The 23115-nt window shown below is 32.6% G+C and overlaps 2 protein-coding genes and 2 non-coding genes across 4 annotated transcripts; all 4 read left to right on the top strand.

Moving 5' to 3' along the window:
* Window positions 1-5386: 5386 nt before the first annotated feature.
* TRNAV-CAC lies at window positions 5387-5460 on the top strand. The gene has a single exon. It is a non-coding gene; the product is annotated as a tRNA-Val (tRNA).
* Window positions 5461-7432: 1972 nt separating this feature from the next.
* Window positions 7433-9312, top strand: LOC120165375. Its single transcript, XM_039174911.1, has 3 exons — window positions 7433-7862; window positions 8154-8218; window positions 9032-9312. Exons 1-3 carry the CDS (start codon window positions 7762-7764, stop codon window positions 9196-9198), a joined length of 333 nt encoding a protein of 110 aa, XP_039030842.1. The 5' UTR covers window positions 7433-7761; the 3' UTR covers window positions 9199-9312.
* TRNAV-CAC lies at window positions 8829-8902 on the top strand. Its single transcript has one exon. It is a non-coding gene; the product is annotated as a tRNA-Val (tRNA).
* Window positions 9313-16762: 7450 nt separating the features above from the next.
* LOC120165369 (monothiol glutaredoxin-S9-like) lies at window positions 16763-17068 on the top strand. The gene has a single exon (XM_039174908.1). It carries the CDS (start codon window positions 16763-16765, stop codon window positions 17066-17068), a length of 306 nt encoding a protein of 101 aa, XP_039030839.1.
* Window positions 17069-23115: the final 6047 nt, after the last annotated feature.

Raw genomic sequence — 23115 nt, 5'->3', positions numbered from 1 at the left:
AAAAAAAAGCGCTGCAAAAAATGCCGCTTATATAAACGCCGCAACTGTTAGTGGCATTTTCTACTAATAAACGCCGCTAAAAGTCAGGTTATGTAGCGGCGTTTGTATACTAAAACGCCACTAAAGGTTAGGTTATATAGCGTCGTTTTAGTATACAAACGTCCTAACAGGTTCGCCATATAGCGACATTTTGGGCACAAATGCCGCAATAGGTTTGATATTTATAGGCGTTTTCCCGTAACATGTTCGCCATTTAGCGACGTTTTTTGTCACAAACACCACAAGAGATTTAATTTAGCAGCGTTTTGGGCACAAACGCTACAATATATTGTCATTTAGCGGTTTTTCCTAAAAACACCGTCAAATATGCATTTCGTTAGTGGCATTTTGCCCCTAAAACGTCGCTAATCGAAACTGATTTTTAACATATCTTCTTCCTATTTTGTATTACCCAAATTTAACCAGTAACAATATCAAATAACCATCTTAAATTTAATTACGATTCGATTTAAGTAATAATACATAAAAACATAAATAAATCAAAGTTTACAAACATCCAAGTTAAATATAATATAGTTCAACATTTTTCAATAACATAAACAAAGAATTAACTTAAGAAAACACCTAGGATGGTGAACTATTCGTTTGATTCTGCTGTATCATCTGCTTCATAGCTTCAATTTGATTTTGAAGTTCTGCATATTTTTCTGAAATGTTGCTTCTCTCTCTATTTCTCTCGCTGCTCTCTATGTTTCTCTCGCTTCAGCTTCAATTTTCATTTGAGTAATTTTTTCATCAATTTGAATCAGTTTTTTTTTAATCGATTAACTTCTTGTTGAGAAGACTAGCTGTGTGATGGCGTGTACTAAGACGAGCTTGATCCAAAATATTTGGTTGGAGTAACGAATGATCCTTGAGACCATGCTTTCATGATGCAAAATCATAATTGGGATGCATGTACAGATCACGTATACTTTAGATACATACACACAAAGATTAGAATATGACAAAATCATTCATGCAATTCAGAAGATAAACCATAACAACAAAAAAACACTCAAAATTGTGTGTATGGATAAAGAGGAAAAGAAGCAGAGCGTGTTACCCAATAGAATGATGAACGACGATTGAGATTGGCAACGGCGGCGTTATGATTTTTTGGTGGTGGTGGTTGCACGATGATGGTTGGTGCTGGTGGAGACGCACAGTAGGAAAATCACTAATTTCTACTGTTATTCCAGTCACGAATTTGAATCAACATCAGATAACTAAAATTTGGGGGAAAATCAAAGTGGTGGATTTCTTTTACCTAGAAAATGTATCATAGACTACCATTTAGCCATTTGTTAGACAATGTTATCCTTTAAAATCCTCAAGTTGAGAAAATAGATAGAAAATGAACATATGGCATTCTCATTATTTGCTTATGTACCAAAATTATCAAACTATAAAACAATCTGTTGAAGGTTCGATATGAAGGAATTGCTTCATATCATTATCGATATTTATAAATGTGAACTAATTTGGAACAAGTACGTGCAAAGAATGAACCCTAAATATACTTCAATTGGCAGTAACCATGGACCTTTTTCTTCTTATCTTAACACCTATTTAGCAGCTGACATGACCTAAACTTGAATATTTTACCAATACCTTTCTTTACCTCAATGAAATAGACTATAACATGAACAAATCCAGTTTGGTTTCCCTGATAACACAGTAAGAACTTACAGTTTTGCAAATTGCAAACCAAAAATGCATAAAACCAATTATACAACATCCATGATGACCTTAATTAGTTTACTATGTACAAACAAATACTTCTACAAGTGTTATCATTTACCACAACATCTTCAATCAAAAGCATGTCTTTTGCATTTTTAGACAACCAAAAGTTAAACAAGTATGAGCTTTCGAGTTTTAAAGCAATGATGATTCCAAGGTGAAGATTCCATGTTATGATATCTGCAAGCTAAAGGGAACACATACAAAATTATCAATCTATGGATCAAGTGAAACCAAAACAGAAAAAGAAAAGTTCACTGATTCCCCAATTCATTCATTTCATCATCTTCTTCTCCACCTAACAAGGCCGAAAAGAAAATGCATGATGGTTGCTTATGAAAAACATAGAAATGCCTAAATTGTTGGCTTATGAAAAATAGAGAAACGCCAAAAGTTTTCACATATCAAAAACATAGAAACAACCTAAAAAAGAAGTGTAAGGCGAAGAAGAAAGGCACACCTGGTGGTTGACCTGAAAAGTGCGACGACGAGGATGGTAGCTTCTGCTGGTGGTTGGGGTACGATGGATGTGTTGGGTTAGGGATTATAAATGTGTAAAGGAGAAAAATAGCGGAGACCAGGAGTGAAGCCCTTAAAACTTGTAAAGGAGAAAAATGGAAAAGGATTCGGGGACTAATAGCGGTGTTTGTTAGCAAAAACGCCACTAATGTCCAGAAAAAGAGCGACGTTTATTTAATAAACGCCACTAAAATATGAGTATGTTGCGGCGTTTGTCAAAAAATGCCACTAAAGTATGAGTTTTTAAAGGCGTTTGTCTAAAAACGCCATTATAGTATGGTTCTGTAGCGGCATTTTTTGAAAAACGCCACTAAAATATGGCTCTGTAGCGGCTACTATAATAAAAATGCCACTACAATGTGAGTCTGTAGCTGCGTTTTTGTACAAACGCCGTTAATGTTTACCATTTTGTGGCATTTCACATAAAAATATTGTGATATCTATAAATTTAGTGGCGTTTACATTCAAAACGCCACTCTATACGCCGCTATAGATCAATTTTGTTGTAGTGTGTGTTTGTATTTGTATTTTGGTTAATACTAATAGCGTGTGAATTATAAATTTTCGAGTGGCCACCTATGCTTCCAACAATTCCTTATTTCTTAAATAAATGTATCTTTCAGCTCCCACTAGTTCTCTCATGTTTCTTAATCCCTGTAAGAAATTTGAGACATAGATTATAGAACCATAATTATTTCATTATTTGTTATAATTAACATCAATCATATTTGACTTAAAGTAAACAAATAAAATTGATTTATCTTTTTTCTCTAGCCAACTCTTAAATTTGACACAGTCCTTCTTTACATGTCCATTATGTTTTACAAATGAAACACTTGGACTTTTTTTTAAACCTAATTTTAGGCTCTAAATTTTACATTTCCAAAATCTAGTTTAAGGAAAAATTATTCTAAACATCTATTTGACATTTTCCAAACCTAATTTTTGGCTCTAAATTTGATCTAAATTATTTTTAAGAAAAATAAGCATTAAATTTCTTATTTTGAAAAATATTGAGAATTCTTCTAAAATCTAAATCAATTACCCGATTTACTAACATGAAACTATTAGATTAAATTTTGGTATGTGTAAACGACCATATAAGAACTAACTTTCTATGCAACATGTGTGTTGCGAGTTGGCTAATTAAGCATATGATGTTATATATATATATATATATATATATATATATATATATATATATATATATATATATATATATATATATATATATATATATATATATTTTCGGTATGTAATTCTTTTAAACTTTGAGTTATTGTATTTAATTTTAGGGTGTGTTTGGTTTATGGAATGTAGTATTACGTCCAGGAATAGGATTACCGAAATGTAACATTATCTAACATATTATTGGGAATGTTGCATTATTGTGTTTGATTTGTTTAGCATGAATATAAAATTACAATGTTTGGTTAAAGGAATAAAAGATTACTAGAATGTATATTTTACCAAATTGTCCTTGTTATATATTTGATTTTTAAACAAGTTGAATTCTAAATATTCAAAAGAAGATATTTGTATAAAAGATCATAGAAAATATATAATTTTATTATTTTAATTAATATATTTTCTTTAAATTTTTTAAATTTGTAAAATTTATATATATATTTTTTACAAAATCTATAAGATAAATTAGCTTAATGAAAGGGTTTAATTTTATTTTAACCCCTGAACTTCATATAAAATTCTAATTGTGGAATTTTTTTTGTAAATCTAAAATAGTTTAAGGATAAATTTGCAATTTACACTTCGTAGAATTTTTTTATTCAACGGTTAGGAGAAGGATATTTTTGAAAAAATATTGTTTTAAGGGCATTTTAGTCCAAAGTCATGGGACAAGATTAATACCTAAGGGATTGAGGGGAATGAGATTCCCGGTAATAAGCTTACAAAATGTCATTGTTTAATGGCTTATTACCCCTTATTGGGAATCTTTGCAATCCAAACATGGGTATCACATTTTGGAAAAAAAGATTTCCTCCGATAATCTTCTTTTCCCCATCCAAACGCACCCTTAAAATTAACAGAGTTATGAATTTTATATAAACCTTTGATATATTGATTTTTGACTCGAGTATTAAAATTTGTTATAAAAGAATATTCAGAGTCAATGTTGGAATCATTGTATGCTTTAACTATTTTGTCTATTAAGCCTTTAAAAATTATAAATATATTTTTTAGAAGTATTATACAATTACTCAATCATGATATTTTTCTAATATATATATATATGTTACATTTCCTTAAAAATGTTATTTGAGATTATTAATTATTGATATTTGTGGACAATAAAAATTGGTGTTAGTGTTGTTTATTAAGCGAGTCAATTGTGAGTTGGACGGTGCTTAATTCGTGCCCGTTAAAAAAATTTGTTGTTCGACTCGGCTCATTGCTTGCTAGGTTCGTTAATTTTTTGCTCGACTCATACTTGTTAAAAACATTTTAATATTTTTCTTATTATTTATTAAAAATTAATATATTAGTAATAATTATTAATTAATAATTTAACATCTTTCTTATTATTTATCAGTAAATTAGTAATTATTATTGAGACTTTTTTAATGCAATAATTTTTTAAGGTGGCTACTAAAAAATTATAAAAAAAATTAACGAACTGCTCGCAAACTTATTGAGTCGAGTTAGACCTTGCTCGACTCAACTCGTTAAGGTCTCAAGTTGAACTCAAGTTTAAGTTTGAGTCGAGTCAACTCGAGTCGAGCACTAACCAAGTTTTAACCAAGTCGAGTTCGAGTAGTTAACGAGCTGCTCAACTCATTAATCACCCCTAGTTTACATCATTATCTATTAACAGTAACGTAAATATATATAGTTAATATACTGATAGAAATTTTTTTCTTATTTTTTACTGTTAGAGGGTTCAATTAGATATAAAAAATTGATTTTTTTAAAACGGAAAGATTTATATACTAAAAAGCCTAACAAATTTAATTTCAATATTTATATTCAATGATAATTGTAGAAAAATAATGTTAATATTGAAACATTTTGATTATATATAATCCTAATACTAAATTAATATTACCAGATGGAATTCTCAATTGCCTGGGTGGTGTAGTTTGTTATCACGCTAGTCTCACACACTAGAGGTCCCCGGTTCGATCCCGGGCTCAGACTTTCATTAACGGATTAACATAAATACTGCAGAAACTTGTTGAGGATATTGTAGATTTTCGGTGGTTTTTTCTTTTCAAGGAGTTTATTGATTTTAAAATTAACATATTAGTTGACATAGTTAATGATTTATTATAACAACTGATGTGCATATTACTTTATTTGTAGGGCAAAAGGTGATATTACTCATGATTTTACAGTGTGTACCTCTACTGTAACTACCTCATGGATGCTCTTCTGCAATGCCAACTTTTTTTCAGATAGACAATGGAGAATCTTGTCATGTCCCACTGTGATGAAAGGAAGAGTAGTTGTCGATACACGTGCGGTCGCCCTTCAAATCCGTTGAAACACTGTAAAAATCGGGTGATTTTAATAAAACATTTTATTTTTATCAAAATATTGAGTTTTGGGGTCTGCGAAAATCCATAAATCAGGTTCGGGAGTCAGTTACGCGTGGGGAAAGATTAGCACACCAAAAGCACCCAAAAATTGGTACCTAGTTGATTACCCTATATTTAAAATTGAAAATTTTGAGTTTGATCTTTATTTAATTTAAAAATCATTAATGATGCAAAGTTGAAAAGGGTATTCGTTTATTGAGACCGATAACATTCACCCCCGAGCGTAAATGCGGGAGATCAGCTATTGGGTCTAATAACCGAACATTGTCTCGATTTTAGAAAACATGATGTGGTTTTGAAAAGGATATCGACTTATTTAGGGAATTATCAGTAGTCATTTCCTGAGCACGATCGCAGAGGATATACTATTAACTCCTTAATAAGTTAACAATGCCTTAAGTTTTAAAATCAATGCAATCAAATAAAATTTTATTTAATCTTAATTATTCTAAAAATAAATTAAAGCTTTTTCTAGCCTACGGTGTAAAATTATTAAAATTAAAGAACCTAGGGGTCAAACCTAAAAATGTAGGCTCTAATATTAATCCTTTTTTTATTTTAATTAATTATTGAATCGAATAATCGAGATGGTCCCTCGAGCATATACGTGAGAACCGAGTCGAACTATCCCTTAAATTAAAAGACTAATTTGAAACCTAAGCTAAAATAGAGGCTCCATCTAACCTATTTAATTATGTCAAAAGGATAATCTAGTTAAAAGTTTAGGTACTAGAATGTGAAAAATCTATACTTAAGGTTCAATCTATTTCAAGTTAACTAAATCCAAGACTAAATTAAACAACCTAAACATGTCGGAATTAAAAGTAATTAAACCAACTCGAAACATGAACCTTTTTAAAAGGAAAATATGTAACGAATAAATTAAAAAAAAAACGAATAAATAATTATAGAAAGAAATGAATGCACAGAATACCAATTGAATGCTAGAAAAAATTAAATAAGAATTGGAACATATAAAGGAAAAAAGTATGAAACATATTCAAAATGGTAACTAAATAAAGGGGGGAACGAAATTAGTGGAGACAAACAGTAAAATTAAAGGAAATAATTTATTAAAAAGGTGCTAACTTTACGTCTATTATAATAGATTTGGGAAAAACAATAAGATATAAACAAATAATATAAATCAAGCTAAAATATGGAAATAATTTAAACGTGTGAGATATAAACAATTAATTATATAAAAGGAAATATGCATACAAGGATATATAAAGTGTAATATTAGTATGAGTAAGTCAGAAATAAAAATAAACACAAATTAAATCAGCCTAAAATATAAATCAAGCTAAAATATATAATTTTTTTTCAACTGCATTATTTGAGAAATTCAGCCTAAAATAAACACAAATTAAAGGACCTAATAGAAAATAATCCAATAGGTAATAACACATATATAAAAACGGTAAATAAGGAAAATGATCCTCCCTTGGGATTGTAATGCAAAACACGAAATAAACTAAGGGGACCTAAAGCGAGATAACTCATAAGTATCCCTATATAACACACTTTTCTTCTTCTTTTTTGATTTCATTTCAACCCCAACCCCTAAAAAATCTAAACACTCTCAACTTTCCCTTTCCCCCCCTCAGGCGAGAAGTTCACCGAATCCCAGCACTATCGTTTCAGCCGCCGCTCCGACCACCACAGACGGTGGTCGAAGCCCTCAACCAAACCCAAAACACTCATCTCTCTCCGATCTACCCTCCTTACACCGGACCTCACACCGAAAACTCCAAAAAGAAACCTTGGATCTACTTGAAAAGAACTTGACCTTTCGTATGCCTCGTACTCCAGCGACCCTCGACGGCGAAGCAACCCCTACTCACCCCAAAACCGCAAAACCTATCCTTTAAAAGCTAGATCTACTCCTAAAACCAACATGCAAAACACCTTTGAACCCCTAGAATCCTCTATCTCTTCGACTCCCTCACTATCGACCTACATCGGCGACCCCTACTCCGGTGATACTCCCTTCCTCGGGTAATCACTAGATCTTCTTCCTTATTTTTTACTGTAAAATGCTCATTATTTATGATTTCTATTGGTTATTTCGAAATTAAACGAAAAAAAAACGGAAAAAAACAACCTTTAAAATACTTTTGTATTTCTGCTAAAAATACCGAGAGCCAAAAGGCCTTACAATTGTTTCACTCTTTTTTTTGTTCGAATCCCCCATTACATTTCGTTCAGTTCTTTTTTATAGTTGAACTTTACATAAGTTTAACATAAAATAAGTAAACCAGTGGGGTGATTGTGCGCAAATTTTTGTAGGAATCAGGGTATGATGGGCGTTGGTGTTGAAATATGGGAGTTGGTGGAATTGATGTTCAAGTGGGGTAAGAGCATTGAAAAAATGGTGCTTACAATAATTTAACATCTTTCTTATTATCTATTAGTAAATTAGTAATTATTATTTAGACTTTTTTTAATGCAATATTTTTTAAGGTGGCTACTAAAAAATTATAAAAATAATAACGAAATGCTCGCAAACTTATCGATTCGAGTTAGATCTTGTTCGACTCAACTCTTTAAGGTCTCGAATCGAACTCAAGTTTAAGTTTGAGTTGAGTTAACTTAAATCGAGCACTGACCAAGTTTTAACCAAGTCGAGTTCTAGTAGTTCACAAGCTGCTCAACTCATTAATCACCCTAGTTTACATCATTATCAATTAACATTAATGTAAATATAGTTAATATACTGATAAAATATTTTTTATTGATTTTTACGGTTAGAGGGTTTAATTAGATATAAAATATTGAAAAGGTTTAATTGATTTTTTTTAAAGCGGAAATATTTATATACTAAAAAGCCTAACAAATTTAATATCAATATTTATAATGTTATTAATTCAATGATAATTCTAGAAAAGTAATGTTAATATTGAAACATTTTGATTATATATAAACCTAATACTAAATTAGTATTACCAGATGGAATTCTCAATTGTCTGGGTGGTGTAGTTGGTTATCACGCTAGTCTCACACATTAGAGGTCCCCGGTTTGATCCCGGGCTCAGATAATTATAGTTTGATTTGTAGATTTTCAGTTGTTTTTCCTTTTCAAGGAGTTCATTGATTTTAAAACTAACATATTAGTTGACATAGTTAATGATTTATTATAACTGATGTGCATATTACCTTATTTGTAGGGCAAAAAGGTGATATTACTCGTGATTTTACAGTGTGTACCTCTACTGTAACTACCTCATGGATGCTCAATGCCAACTTTTTTTCGGATAGACAGTGGAGAATCCTGTCATGTCCCAGTGTGATGAAAGGAAGAGTAGTTGTCGATACACGTGTTCAAAGCCGTTGAAAGAGCAGCAACCCCTATAGTGTGTCCTCACATTTGGGAAGAAGAATCAAATGCAAGTTGGTGGGCGCAATACAAAGATATTGCCTCCCCCGAAAGCCATCACATTCTCGATCTTTTCCTGCAGTCATAACATCAAAATTTGAATAAATATGTCATTTTTTCCATACACCAAATTATATGATCTCAAAGTTATAGATGCTAGTCATAAAGTGATTAGATTGAAGCATCTTAACAAAATCCTCCATGATCAACCTTTCCATCGCAGGCATCGATCTTAAGGATAATTCAAAGTTTGTTACTTTTGAATGGAGTAAAAAATGATAGGGTAAAGTATATAAATGGTCCCTGAGTATAAGGTGTTTCTTTGTTGACTCCCTTGACTATTGAAAATTACAATATGGTTCTTGACTATATGTCGTTGCTTTTTTGAGTCCTCTGACTATTAAAGTTACAAAATGGTCACCCAACTATTTATATATTCGAAACTCATCCTTTTCGTTAAAAAATTGACGGTCATCTAAGATGGATGTTAACCTATTGATTGTGATATGATAAAATCTTATCCCATAACCGTTTTATCTGTATTTCATGGATCAAATTTCTATTTACATTATGTCTTCAAGCTAGTGCTTGAAACATTATGTTGGCGAGCCAATATTTGAAAGCAATGGTGATGTCAATAAACATCATTAAAATATGATTTCTATCATATCTCAGTTAGTAGATTAACGTCCAACTCATACAAGCGTTAACTTTTTAACATAAAAGGACGATTTTAGAATATATATAAATAGTCAAAGGACCATTTTGTAACTTTTAATAGTCGGGGGACTAAAAAAATTGTTTATAGTCAGAGGACCAAATTTTAACTTTTAATAGTTAGAAGACTCAACAAAACAAAATTATATTATTGAGAGACCATTTGTTGTTAGGACTACACTAATAATTTATACTATATTGTTTATATATATTTGTTAGTGTCACATTTCCATCTAGAAGCAACATGGTAAGTTTCTCAACATTGGAAACCCTATTGCATTCCAACAATGTAAAAATAAATACTCTATATGTTTCAATAAATTTATTCATTTAATTTTTAAAATTATCTCATTTAAAATGTCCTATTAGAAATTTTAATAAAAAAAACAACATTTATATAATTTTTTATCCTTATTTGTCTCATTCTTTTACATCTATAAAAACAAATAAGGTAAACTATGTGTTTAGTACCTAAACTATCATTTTTGGTTCATTTTAGTACCTAAACTCTAATTTTTTTAACCATACATAACATTTAGTTTTTGTTTCATTTTAATACCCTCCGGTAAAAACTTAAGGGACAATCTCGCCGGCCATCACGTTTGTAGTCGTTGGTCGTCGTATCTGTCGATTGATGAAACTCAAACTTTCCAACCCGTACATTTGACCCCCTAAATGTAATTTTGGCCTCAATTTCACTGGAAAATGCTTCAATCTCCCCAAATCGGCGATGAACTCTTCGATTTCTTCATCCTCTGATCTTCATGGTTCACCGTCTGATTGGCTTGAAACTGAACTATGTTGGTCAACTCGTCATTCTCTCGTGGTCCACCATTCAGATTGGTTGTCCTGAGCTATGCCATATCAGTGCTTTTGTTCAGTTTTTAACGATGGAGTACTAAAATCAAACAAAAACTAAACGTTAGGTATGATTTTGAAAAAAATGAAAGTTTAGGTACTAAACACGTAGTTTACTCCAAACAAATATGTCAAAGCTATCAGTCAATTTTTAGTGATAATTTTGTCATTTCCCTTATTTTATATAACTTATATTTATCTCCTAAAACTATGTACCTAGCCAACATGGAACAAAAATTATGGCACAGAGGGAATAATGTTTAAAAATTAATTTACATAATTTTTTTTATTTTAATCCTACATACTAAAATCTAAAACCCCAACCCCCTATGTATTCTACACTCTAAACTCTAAATTTTAAACCTAAACTATAAATTTTATAACCTAAAATCCAGAGTGTCGACACTGTTTTTCACCCGGGTGGAGAAAAACTTATTACGACTTAGGGGTTTTCTTTGAAAATGTTTTGAAATGTGAGGAGTCTCCACCAATCATTTTAAGGTGGGATCAGGACACCATAAAAACCGGGTGATTTTAATAAAATATTTTATTTTATTAAAATACCAAGTTTTTGGGTCTACGAAAACTAAAAAATATGTTTGGGAGTCAGTTACACGTGGGGAAGGATTAGCAACCCCCCGCAGCGCCTAAAAATTGTTACCTAGTTGATTATCCTATCTTTAGAATCGAAAATTTTGAGTTTGAACTTAATTTAATTTAAAAATCATTTTGAATGCAAAGTTAAAAATAATATTTGTTTATTAAATCCAATAGCATTCGCCCCTAGCATGAATGCTGAAGATCGGCTATTATTCCCAATAACAGACATTGCCTCGATATTTTAGAAATCATGATGCAGTCTTGAAAAGGATGTCGACCTATTTCGAGAATCACCAGTAGTCATCCCCTGAGCATACTTGCGGGAGATATACAATTGACTCCCTAATAAGTGAACATTTCCTTAGGTTTTAAAATAAGATGCAATCAAACAATTTATTATTAATCCTAATTAAACTAAAGGTAGATTAAGGCTTTCTCTATCTTAAAGTGTCAAATTATAAAAATTAGAGAACCTAGAGGCATAAACCTAAAAATGTAGGAATCAATTATTTAGAACGTGAATTACCAGGATCTTATAGTATTCAGATATGTTTTGGAGGCACTATGTAATTAGAAAAGTATTCAGAGTCCTTTGCATCAGAGTTACTCGTGTTTTCATATATGACAAGAGTAATTCCATTATCCAGGAAATTAGAGACAATTTGGACATTAGGTTCTTGGAGAATTCTTAGTGATTTGAGCTAATAAGGGAGAAACGAAGATTCAGGGAATTTAAAATTTGTGTCGATCTCTTGGAATATTGAGTTATCTCAAACTATACAACTCCCAAAAATAATACCTCTCAACCGGTCAAATCATTACACTTCAAGGGTATTCACTTTTTAATACATACAACTCTTGTCAAATTGATTATCTTCAGAATCATCGATGAATGGATTTTAGGGAGATGTGCAGATATTACAATGATAGTTATTTCACTTTTGTATTGCACCGATATCGAGAAATGTCAACGTGCTTGATTAGTGGTCCAAAACCCTTATGGATGACACAATATATAAAATCATCAGTGTTTCCAGACTTATCCAAGTTATTCGCTTACTTTAAGGTCATTGGGGTACTTAAATCAATTCACATTCAAGTTTATCCTGGTCACTTCGAAGTTTCCAGAGTAATTCTATCATTTAACAACTCAAATACGTATAGTAATTCCATTTATTTCAACTTTGTCATTTCTAGTAATTTAGACGTGTAAGGTACTTTCGGTAATTTAGCCTCTTGGTGTTTGCTCAGGAATTAGTAATTTTAAGTCCTTTACCATCTCAAGATCATGAGCGATTAACATGTTTATTTTCACTTTCGTGGAAAAACCTTATCTTTTACAATATAGTGGTATTTTCGTAGTTTCATATCCAAGCATTTCTGACATTTAACCTTTAATGAGATTAATCAAAATTTACAAGTCCCGAGAATGATCGATTTACTGATTAAATAATTGAACTTAGATTTCTTTCCGATTAGTCTACCAATTTCTTTTATGAGCTGTCTGAGTCTTATAAAGTGTTTTGTCTTTATTCTAAATTCCGTTTGAGTCCAATGATAAGTAAATACACCTCATGGACCAATTATTTCCAGTCATGCATTTACCAATTATGAATGTGTTCTGGAAAGCATACAAAAGGTAGTCGAGTATTACCTCGATTTTCATGCTCCACCGATTGAACATTTAAACTCCATTCGACCAGTCTCTAACTTGAATTCAACGTCCAATAATTCCTTGGATACATAACAAACGAATTTACGTCAGAAAATGAAATAAATTGGGAAACCAACTTGAATCTAAAGATAAAACACTAAAAATCAGCTTACCGAGTGCGAATTTGGAAAAACGGACTTCGGATTTAGACCCAGGACGTCGAAAAACATAAAATAAGACTTTTCGGGTCAACGGGTTGACACGAGCAAGTTGACTCAGTCTGGGTTGACTTGATCGGGTCAAACATACCTAATTTGACTGGAATGGTTCCAGAAGCTTCCTGGACTGATAGATAAATCCCACTCGCAGTGGTGGTGCGTGTGGATGACGGGGGCTTTTTGGATTGACCGATTCTTCCCCGATCTTCTACACACTTCAATTTAACAAAAATAAATCCCAATTCGTAGCAATAATATGCCAAAGTTTCTGAAATTAAATCAGGAACTTACCCTGACAATGAATGGTGATGGAGGCGATGACGGCGCGTCGCACTGAGCGGGTTTTATGCGCACAATGACTACGAGGCTGATGGGCGCGGCGGTGAGGCGAGGCGATGTCTCGATCGACCGAAATAAAGGGAAAATTGGCGTGTCAAAAGTTTAGAAATGGTTAAACTTTGGTGAGTTATTCGCGACGATCAGTGGCCATTTTTGGTGGGGGAATATGGGGGTTTTGTTCGTCGGTCAACGACAAACTGAATGACAGTGGCGACACGAGCTGGGGCGGTCGGACGATGGCGGATTGAGGCAAAGGTGACGATAATTAGGGTATAACCAATTTGGAGGAATTTGTTCAATCCAAATCGGGGGGTATTTATTCTCCGACTATGAAAAATGGATTATTTACATGGCTAGTCCCTAAACTTTGCCAACCTTTAAATTTAACTCAGATATCTTCAAAATTATTCATTTTAGTCCTTCAATTAAATATAATAAAATCTAACCCCTAAATTAGGGTGTGATAATTCTCCTCCCCTTAAAAGAATTTCGTCCACAAAATTCACTCAAGTTATAGAAATGCATAAGAGAAGCTTTTAGAAATTCTTCATTATCTTCAGGTAGCTTTTACAGAAGTACTAGTCCTTTACTAATCATTAACTAACTGAATGTGCATTCTCTTCAAAACTCTCCCTTATTCCCAATAAAAGAATATGAACAGAATTATCCTTGTGGAATAAATTCAACCTAGTTTACGAGGTTAGGTTCATAGAGCAATAATATATCCAATTTCATTTCTGGAGTCGGGTCAGAATTTCTCGGATGAGTAACTCTCACATTACTCGTGAGGTACTTTACAGAATTTGGACAAACGTTATTGATATTCCTTTATGCATAGGTCAGGCCCTAACGGATAGAAACTTAGGTTAGCTCGTTACAGAGAGGGACTCGACCTTGGAGTTCTGGCTTAGAGAAGTACGGTTATAGTCTAGGGGCATGTACTGACCAGACATCCTATGACATTCGACCGATCAGTCTATCTAGAAATATGACTCAACCTAAGCTCTGATACCACTTAATGTAACACCCACAGACCGATACGAGTGACCCGATCTGATCCAAGGTATCACATTAGGGCTACCGAAGCGACCCAGAGTAAAAATCCCTAAAATTTAAAAAAAATTAAAACGTGTAAAACCATAAAATAATTTATAATTAAAATACAAGTTAGAAAAACCATTCATATATTACAGACATAAATAAAATCATACATGTTTCAGACTCGAATATAAAAATAGAATACCACTTACATGCCCCCTAGACATATGCACAGTACTCTGCAAGAACGTCGGTGGAACTCCTTTACTTATGTCGATAGTTGCACTGATTCAATCCTTTTAACATGAAATAATCAGTAACAGAGTGAGCTTTGGGAAGCTCAGTAATTTAGTACTACAAAGTGATGCTGAAGGACATGCATATAATAGGCAAGCAAAATTTTTTCTTATTGATTCAAACATCTATAGATTTTTGTGATGAGCTGAGGTCCCACTGATATTTTAGGTAGTAAAAGACAAGAAGCTTTCAGTTCAAAGAAAATGTTTTGGATGACTGGATTCAGGAGACCATCTAGTGTTTTCCCGTAAAACTAGTGAAAATGTACATATCTTTCTAAAACAGTAGCAATTTAAAACGTATTTTTAAAATATCATAGTAAAACCTTCCAACCGAACTCCAATATATAGTTCCCCAGAAATGCATCCATAAGGACTTACCCTAGGCCCAAAGGGCGTAGGTGCCAACCTAAGAGAGCACATTTGGTCCATAAAGTATTACCCTAGTCGGAGCATAGGTGCCCACCTGAGGGGAATGCCTCAGGCTCATAAGGACTTACCCAATGCACACAGCAGAGGAGGCACCTTAAGAGAGTTCCTTAGGATCCATAACTTCTTACCACTAGGACCATAAGGCCTAGGAGGCCACCCAAGAGTCGCCTTAGGTCCATAAGGAATTACCAATCAATGATGAACCTATACAAGGAATTACTAGCAGTGATTGAACCTGCAATAGTCTTCAGTCATACCAGAGTCCTAGAGTACCCCGTATAAAAAATAATTCAGTCAGTAAATAGAGATATCAGAAATCAGAGCAGAGATCAGAACAGAAATCAGAGATCAAAAAAGATATTAAAGTTCAGAGCAGAAATCAGAGGTCAGTCTGTATTTTAGATAATAGAGACATAGTTTAGAGGTCCCTGGTTCGAACTCGGGCTCAGACAATTATAATTTGACAACACCCTGAAAATTTAGTTAATGCTTGAACAAACCTATTTACAAATGTAACTTGCATGTTTTACGGGTGCATCATTCTATTACATTAACGGATTAACATAAATACTGCAAAAACTTGTTGAGGATATTGTAGATTTTCAATGGTTTTCTCTTTTCAAGGAGTTTATTGATTTTAAAACTAACATATTAGTTGACATAGTTAATGATTTATTATAACTGATATGCATATTACCTTATTTGTAGGGAAAAAAGGTGATATTACTCATTATTTTACAGTGTGTACCTCTACTGAAACTACCTCTTGATGCTCCTCTGCAATGCCAACTTTTTTCCAGAAATACAATGGAGAATCCTGTCATGCCCCACTGTGATGAAAGGAAGAGCGGTTGCCATTCAGTGCTATTGAAAGAGCAGCAACCCCTATAGTGTGTCCTCACATTTGGGAAGAATAATCATATGCAAGTTGGTAGGAGCAATACAAAGATATTGCCTCCCCCGAAAGCCATCACATTCTCGATCTTTTCCTACAAATTGGATTCAAAGGAGGCGAGAGTGGGAATCTGGTCTAAATGACTAGATTGCCTTAGAATATTTTCAAAGTTATTGGTTTGAAGCATCTAGTTAAAGTAGAGTTTCTTTTCAATGTTATGTCAAACAATGGAGTTTACTCTATGATGTTCCCTATAAATACTCCACCATCGGAGCTTAAGTTTCAGGTCCACTAAGGTTTTTCCCTTTTCTCTCTTTCTCAAACTCCAACCTCCCACAACCATTCAGTTAAATACAGTGATCTGATAGTGGTTAAGTTTTAAAGTGAAATCGAAAGTATATCGTGACTTTACTTTGAGCTTTAGCATTTTCTTCGTTCCACGTTAAGTGTAACGACCATCTTCACTGCAAAAGACATGAATAAGGTGATGAGATTAGCCTCGGAGAGTAGAGTGGTGTTGTTCAGCAATAGCTCATGTTGCCTGTGTTATACGGTCAAGATTCTGTTCGAAGACATTGGGGTGACCCTGACGGTTCATGAGATCGACCAAGACCCTGAAGGCCGGGAAATAGAGAGAGCTCTGATTAGGTTGGGGTACAACGCACCTGTTCCGATGATCTTCATAGGGGGAAAGCTGTTGCGATCCACAAATGAAGTCATGTCCCTCCACTTAAGTGGAGGGCTGATCCCTTTAATGAGGCCGTATCAAGCTTTGTATTGAACTATAATACAAATCAAAATAATCTTTCTAGTTATGACATTGAAAGAAATAAATTGACTAAAAAATCAGTAGTCTCTCTGGTCAGCTGTAAGTATTGTGTATCTTCTTCTTTTTTCCATGTTACTCTCATGAGATATTCTATAGCTTTGCTTTAGCTCTCTATATCAATGTAATTTGTTCCTATTTCTTAATGAAGTTTACTTTCTATATGTACTTCTGCTTAAGCCATTTATACCAACTTACAAACGTTGATATATATATACACCCTAGCAGTCATAACATCAAAATTTGAATAAATAAGTCATTAATTCCATACACCAAATTATATGATCTCAAAGTTCTAGATGCTAGTAATAAAGTGATTAGTTTGAAGCATATTCACAAAATCCTCCATGATCAAGCTTTTCATCGCAGGCATCAATCATAAGGATAATTCAAAGTTTGTTACTTTTGAATGGATTAAAAAATAATAGGGTAAAGTATATAAATGGTCTCTGAGTATAAGGTGTTCCTTTGTTGAGTCCCTTGACTATAGGTCATTGCTTTTTTGAGTCATTTGAGTATTAAAGTTACTAAATGGTCACCCAACTATTTATATAATATTTTTCGTTAAAAAATTGACTACCGTCTGAGATGGACATTAACCTATTGACTGTGAATTGAGAAAAATATTATCCCATAATCATTTTTTATGTATTTCATGGATCAAATTTCTTTTTACATTATGTCGTCGAACTATAGCTTGAAACATTATGTTGGCGAGCCACTACTTGAAAGCAATGGTAATGCCAATAAACATCATTAAATATGATTTCTATCATAACTCAGTCACCAGGTTAACATCCAACTCATACAAGTGTTAATTTTTTTTAAAAAAAGGACGATTTTATACTATATAAATAGTCAAGTAACCATGTTGTATCTTTTAATAGTTGGGAACTCAACAAAAAATTATTTTATAGTTAAAAGGCCAAATTTTAACTTTTAATAGTTGTGATACTCAACAAAATAAAATCTTACTATTTTGTTGTTAGGAATATCAAAAGTTGTTGTTAGGACCTCACTAATAATTTATATTATAATTTTTTTATATATTTGTTAGTGTCACTTTTTCCATCTAGTAGCTACATGGGTAAGTTTCTCAACATTGGAAACCCTGTTGCATTCGAACAATGTAAAAATAAATACTCTATACGTTTCAATAAATTTATTCATTTTAATTTTTTAAGTTATCTCGTTCAAAATGTCTTATTAGAAAATTTAATTAAAAAATATTTATATATTCTTTATCCTTATTTGTGTCCTTTTACGTCTATCAAAACAAATAGGGTAAACTATACGTTTAGTACCTAAACTATCAGTTTTAGTTTGTTTTAGTACCTAAACTATCAGTTTTAGTTCGTTTTAATACCTAAACTATCAATTTTAGTTCATTTTAGTACCTAAACTTTCATTTCTTGTAAACCATACATAACATTTAGTTTTTGTTTCATTTTAGTACCCTTTGTTAAAAACTTAAGGGACGGTATCACGGCCATCACGTCTACAGTCGTCGGCCGTCGCATCTGTCGGTTGATAAACTTAAACTTTCCAGCTTGTACTTTTTCTACCCACTAAATGTGATTATGGCCTCTATTTCACAGGGAAACGCTTTAATCTCTCCAAATCGGCAATGGACTCTTCAATTTCTTCATCCTCAGATCTCCATGATCCACCGTCTGATGGGCCTAAAACTGAACTATGTTTGTCAACTCGTCATTCTCTCATGATCCACCATTCAGATTGGTTATCCCGAGCTATGCTATATCAACCCTTTTGTTAAGGTTTTAACGACAGAGTACTAAAATCAAACAAAAAATAATCGTTAGGTATGATTTTGAAAAAAATAAAAGTTTAGGTACTAAACACGTAGTTTACTCCAAAAAAATATGTCAAAGCTATCAGTCAGTTTTTAGTGATAATTTTGTCATTTCCCTTATTTTATATAACTTATATTTATCTCCTAAAACTATGCACCTAGCCAACATGGAACAAAAATTATGGGATATAGGGAATAATGTTTAAAAGTTAATTTACATAATTTTTTTATTTTAATCCTGCATACTAAAATCTAAAACCCCAACCCTACGTGTTCTACACTCTAAACTCTAAATTTTAAACCTAAACTATAAACTTTATACCCTAAAATCCAGAGTGTCGACACCGTTTTTCACTCGAGTGGAGAAAAACTTAGTACGACTTAGGGGTTTTCTTTGAAAAGCTTTTGAAATGTGAGGAGTCACCATTTTAAGGTGCGATCGGGACACCATAAAAATTGGGTGATTTTAATAAAATATTTTATTTTATCATAATACCAAGTTTAGGGTCTACAAAAGCTAAAAAATAGGTTCGGGAGTCAGTTACGCATGGGGAAGGATTAGCACCCTCGCAGCGCCTAAAAATTGGTACCTAGTTGTTTATCCTATATTTAGAATCAAAACGTTTGAGTTTTGACTTTATCTAATTTAAAATTCATTTTGAATGCAAATTTGAAAATGATATTTATTTATTAAAGCCAATAGCATTCGCCCCTAGCATGAATGCTGGAGATCGACTATTGTGCCCAATAACCAGACATTGCCTCGATATTTTAGAAATCATGATACAGTATTGAAAAGGATGTCAACTTACTTCGGGAATCACCAGTAGTCACCCTCTGAGCATACTTGCGGGAGATATACTATTGACTCCCTAATAAGTGAACATTTCCTTAGGTTATAAAATAAGATGCAATCAAACAATTTATTATTAATCATAATTAAATTAAAGGTAGATTAAGGTTTTCTCTATCTTAAAGTGTCAAATTATTAAAATTAAAGAACATAGAGGCATAAACCTAAAAATGTAGGCTCTAATATTAATCCTACTTGATTTTTAACTAGTTATTAAATCGAATAATTGATATGTTTCCTTAAGCATTTATACAAGGCCCAGCTCAGATTACATTAGCTTGAAATCCAACTAAAAGTGGAGGCTCTATTTAATAACATGTTTAATTATGTTAATTTAAAAAATCTAATTAAAAGTTTAAGGACTAATGTACAAGGAAAGTAAAGTCTAGAGATCTAAATGTAAAACATTAAAGTTTAAGGTCAAAATCTATAAGGCTTAAAGTTTAAGGTCTAACCAATAAATCAAGGCTTTAATAATTGTTATAAGTAACTATAAAAAAATAAAGAGGTTGAATTAAATAAGTTTTAAAACTAGTTAGTGATTAATAATTTGGCGATTCGAACAATTGACTCGACTAATCGAACATTTTATGCGAGAACTAGATTCAAATTGTTCCCTAATTAAGTCTAAGGTGAAACTCTAATTACTAAATCAAATTTTAAACTTAAACATCCTAATTCATGGACAAGTTCTAAAAACCGACTAAATCAAATAAATATAAACATAAAATACCATGCATTTTAAAGTATCAAACAACTAATAAATATAAAAAAATTAAATGCAAAAAGAAATAAACAATAAAATAAGTATTTTAATCAAGATCTTAACAAATTAAATATGAAGGGACTAAATCACATTGTCATTTAATTATAGGAATTGAAAAGAAATAAAGTAAACATGTTAAAAAAGGGTTAAATTAAAACAAATTACAAACTAAATAACTAAATCAAAAGAAAATAAAAAACATATTAGTGACCAAGATATAAAACACGCTGAAATAAGAGGGATTAAAATATGATTTTCCATTTTTAATAAGTCAAATATGCATTAAGAAATAAAAATGCAAAAATTACTCAATCAAGACAACAATATTTCAAAAAACATTAAACAATCACTGCAGGTGACCAGAATGCAAAAACACGCTAAACTTTGGGGGATTTAAATGTAATTATACCAATCAATATATAATATATATGAAAAAATGGTAAATAATAAGTTTGGTCTTCGCAGGTGACCAAAGTACAAAAACATGCTAAACTATGGGGGACTATATAGTAAATAACCCCTACCTTTCCCTATAAAACATACGTACTCTTTTTTTCATTTTAAACCTATTTTAGAAAAACAATTAACTCTCTCAGCCTTCCATTCTCTCTCTCTCGACCGGCCACCCATCGACCCCTCATGCCGCCGTCTCAACCACCTTTTCGGCCACCACACACGGTAGCTGGAGCTCCTAAACCAAGCTCAAAATGCCCCTAATCACTTAGATCTACACTCATAAGCCCTGATTTAGGGTTAAAACCACCGAATACTACTCCTAAGCACAAAAAAGAACCATCGACGCCCTACCTTCGGGCACTACAAAGACGAACCGACCCCGGTTTGACTCCCCTCTCAGGTAACTACTCGATCTTCTCTCTTCTTTTATTTTTTTTTCTAAATATAAATAAATAAATATATATATATATATATATATATATTTTGAAACAAAAAAAACTTTTTTTACCTTAAAATTTTGGTTTTGTATTGATTCGAAAATGAAGGAGAAAATCCCTTTTATATACTGATTTTTGGGTTTTTATACCCAATATTATAGAGATACATAGAATAAAAAAACAAAATATAATCCCTTACATTTATTGTATATGATGTTTTGCCTTTAAATGCCTAGAATTTTTGGGGTTTTGTTGAGATTTCTAAAGATCCTGCTCGGCTAGTCTTGACGGCGATGACGACCGGCACGACTAGATGTGGGACAAGCTCGGTCAGTGGCTGGAATCTCTACTCTGGCGGCGGCGATGGTTGATAAGGATGTGTTAGGGTTCGGGTTAGGTTAAGGTTTGGGCTTGGTCAAGGTCCAGATTTGGGTTCGGTCTGGGCCCGGGATTGTATTGTTGGGTAATGGGCTTGGGTTTGGTTTAGGTTTTTTGGGTTTGTAATATATATATATATATATATATATATATATATATATATAATGTAATGTGGTGGATGAAAAATTGTGACTACAATTGTCCCTCTTTACTCATTACAGTGGAACTGGAATAGAGCAAAGGTACAAGACACCATTTTTCAACGTGATCACTACTTGTTGAGCTACAAGCTCTTCGTTGGGGATGTCAATCGACCTCTTTATGTGATGGATAAGACCTGATTGAACAAGGTCTTCTCATTATGAACTTATTCTCCCGAAAATGTTGATCCAACTCCTTCTGTGATGGAATCAATCGTAGGGCTAATACTGATCCAACTCCTTATGTGATGGATGAGCCAATGTTGAACAAGTTCTTCTCATTATGAACTTCTTCTCCCTCATCGGATGAGTTATTCTCATTATAAACTCTTCATTGAAAATGTTGATCCACCTCAACTACCTTCCTCTCACGCCACCACCTCAACCACCTTTTCGGTCACCTCACATAGTGGCTGAAGCTTCTAAACCAAGCCCAAAAGACCCCCAATCACTATATCTACACTCATAAGCCCCAATTTAGGGTTATAACCACCGAATACTACCCCTAAGCACCAAAAAGAACCATCGACGTTTCGGCTTCCCTACCTCCGGTATCTACGAAGACGAACTGACCCTAGTTCGACTCCCCTCTCAGGTAACTACTCGATCTCCTCTCTTCATTTTTTTGGTATATATATATATATATATATTCAAAACAAAAAAAAGCTTTTTTTACATTAATTTTTTTTTGTATTGCTTCAAAAATGAAAGAAGCAGATCCCTTTTACATACTGATTTTTGGGTTTTTATACCCAATATTATAGAGATACATAGAATAAAATAAAAATATATAATCCCTGACATTTATTGTATATGATGTTTTGCCTTTAAATGCCCCAAATTTTTTGGGGTTTTATTGAGATTTCTAACGATATGGTTCGGCTAGCTTGATGGTGGCGACGAACTATTTCTAAAATTGGTAAGTTCTTCGGGCCATCAGTAAGTATTTTGAGCATGATGATTAAATCCTTCAGGTCATCTGTAAGCCTTTGGGCTATCCATATGACCTTTGGGCAGGATGTTTTCACATGATTTTTTAAAATGAGAAAGCGGTTTTCAAAGTTTCTCATTTAGTATTTTCAGAAAATGAAAATTTTGA

The sequence above is a fragment of the Hibiscus syriacus genome, unplaced genomic scaffold (genome assembly GCF_006381635.1).
Source record: "Hibiscus syriacus cultivar Baekdansim isolate YM2019G1 unplaced genomic scaffold, ASM638163v2 tig00111582_pilon, whole genome shotgun sequence".
Taxonomy (NCBI): domain Eukaryota; kingdom Viridiplantae; phylum Streptophyta; class Magnoliopsida; order Malvales; family Malvaceae; genus Hibiscus; species Hibiscus syriacus.
This window is presented reverse-complemented; position numbering and strand designations above follow the sequence as displayed.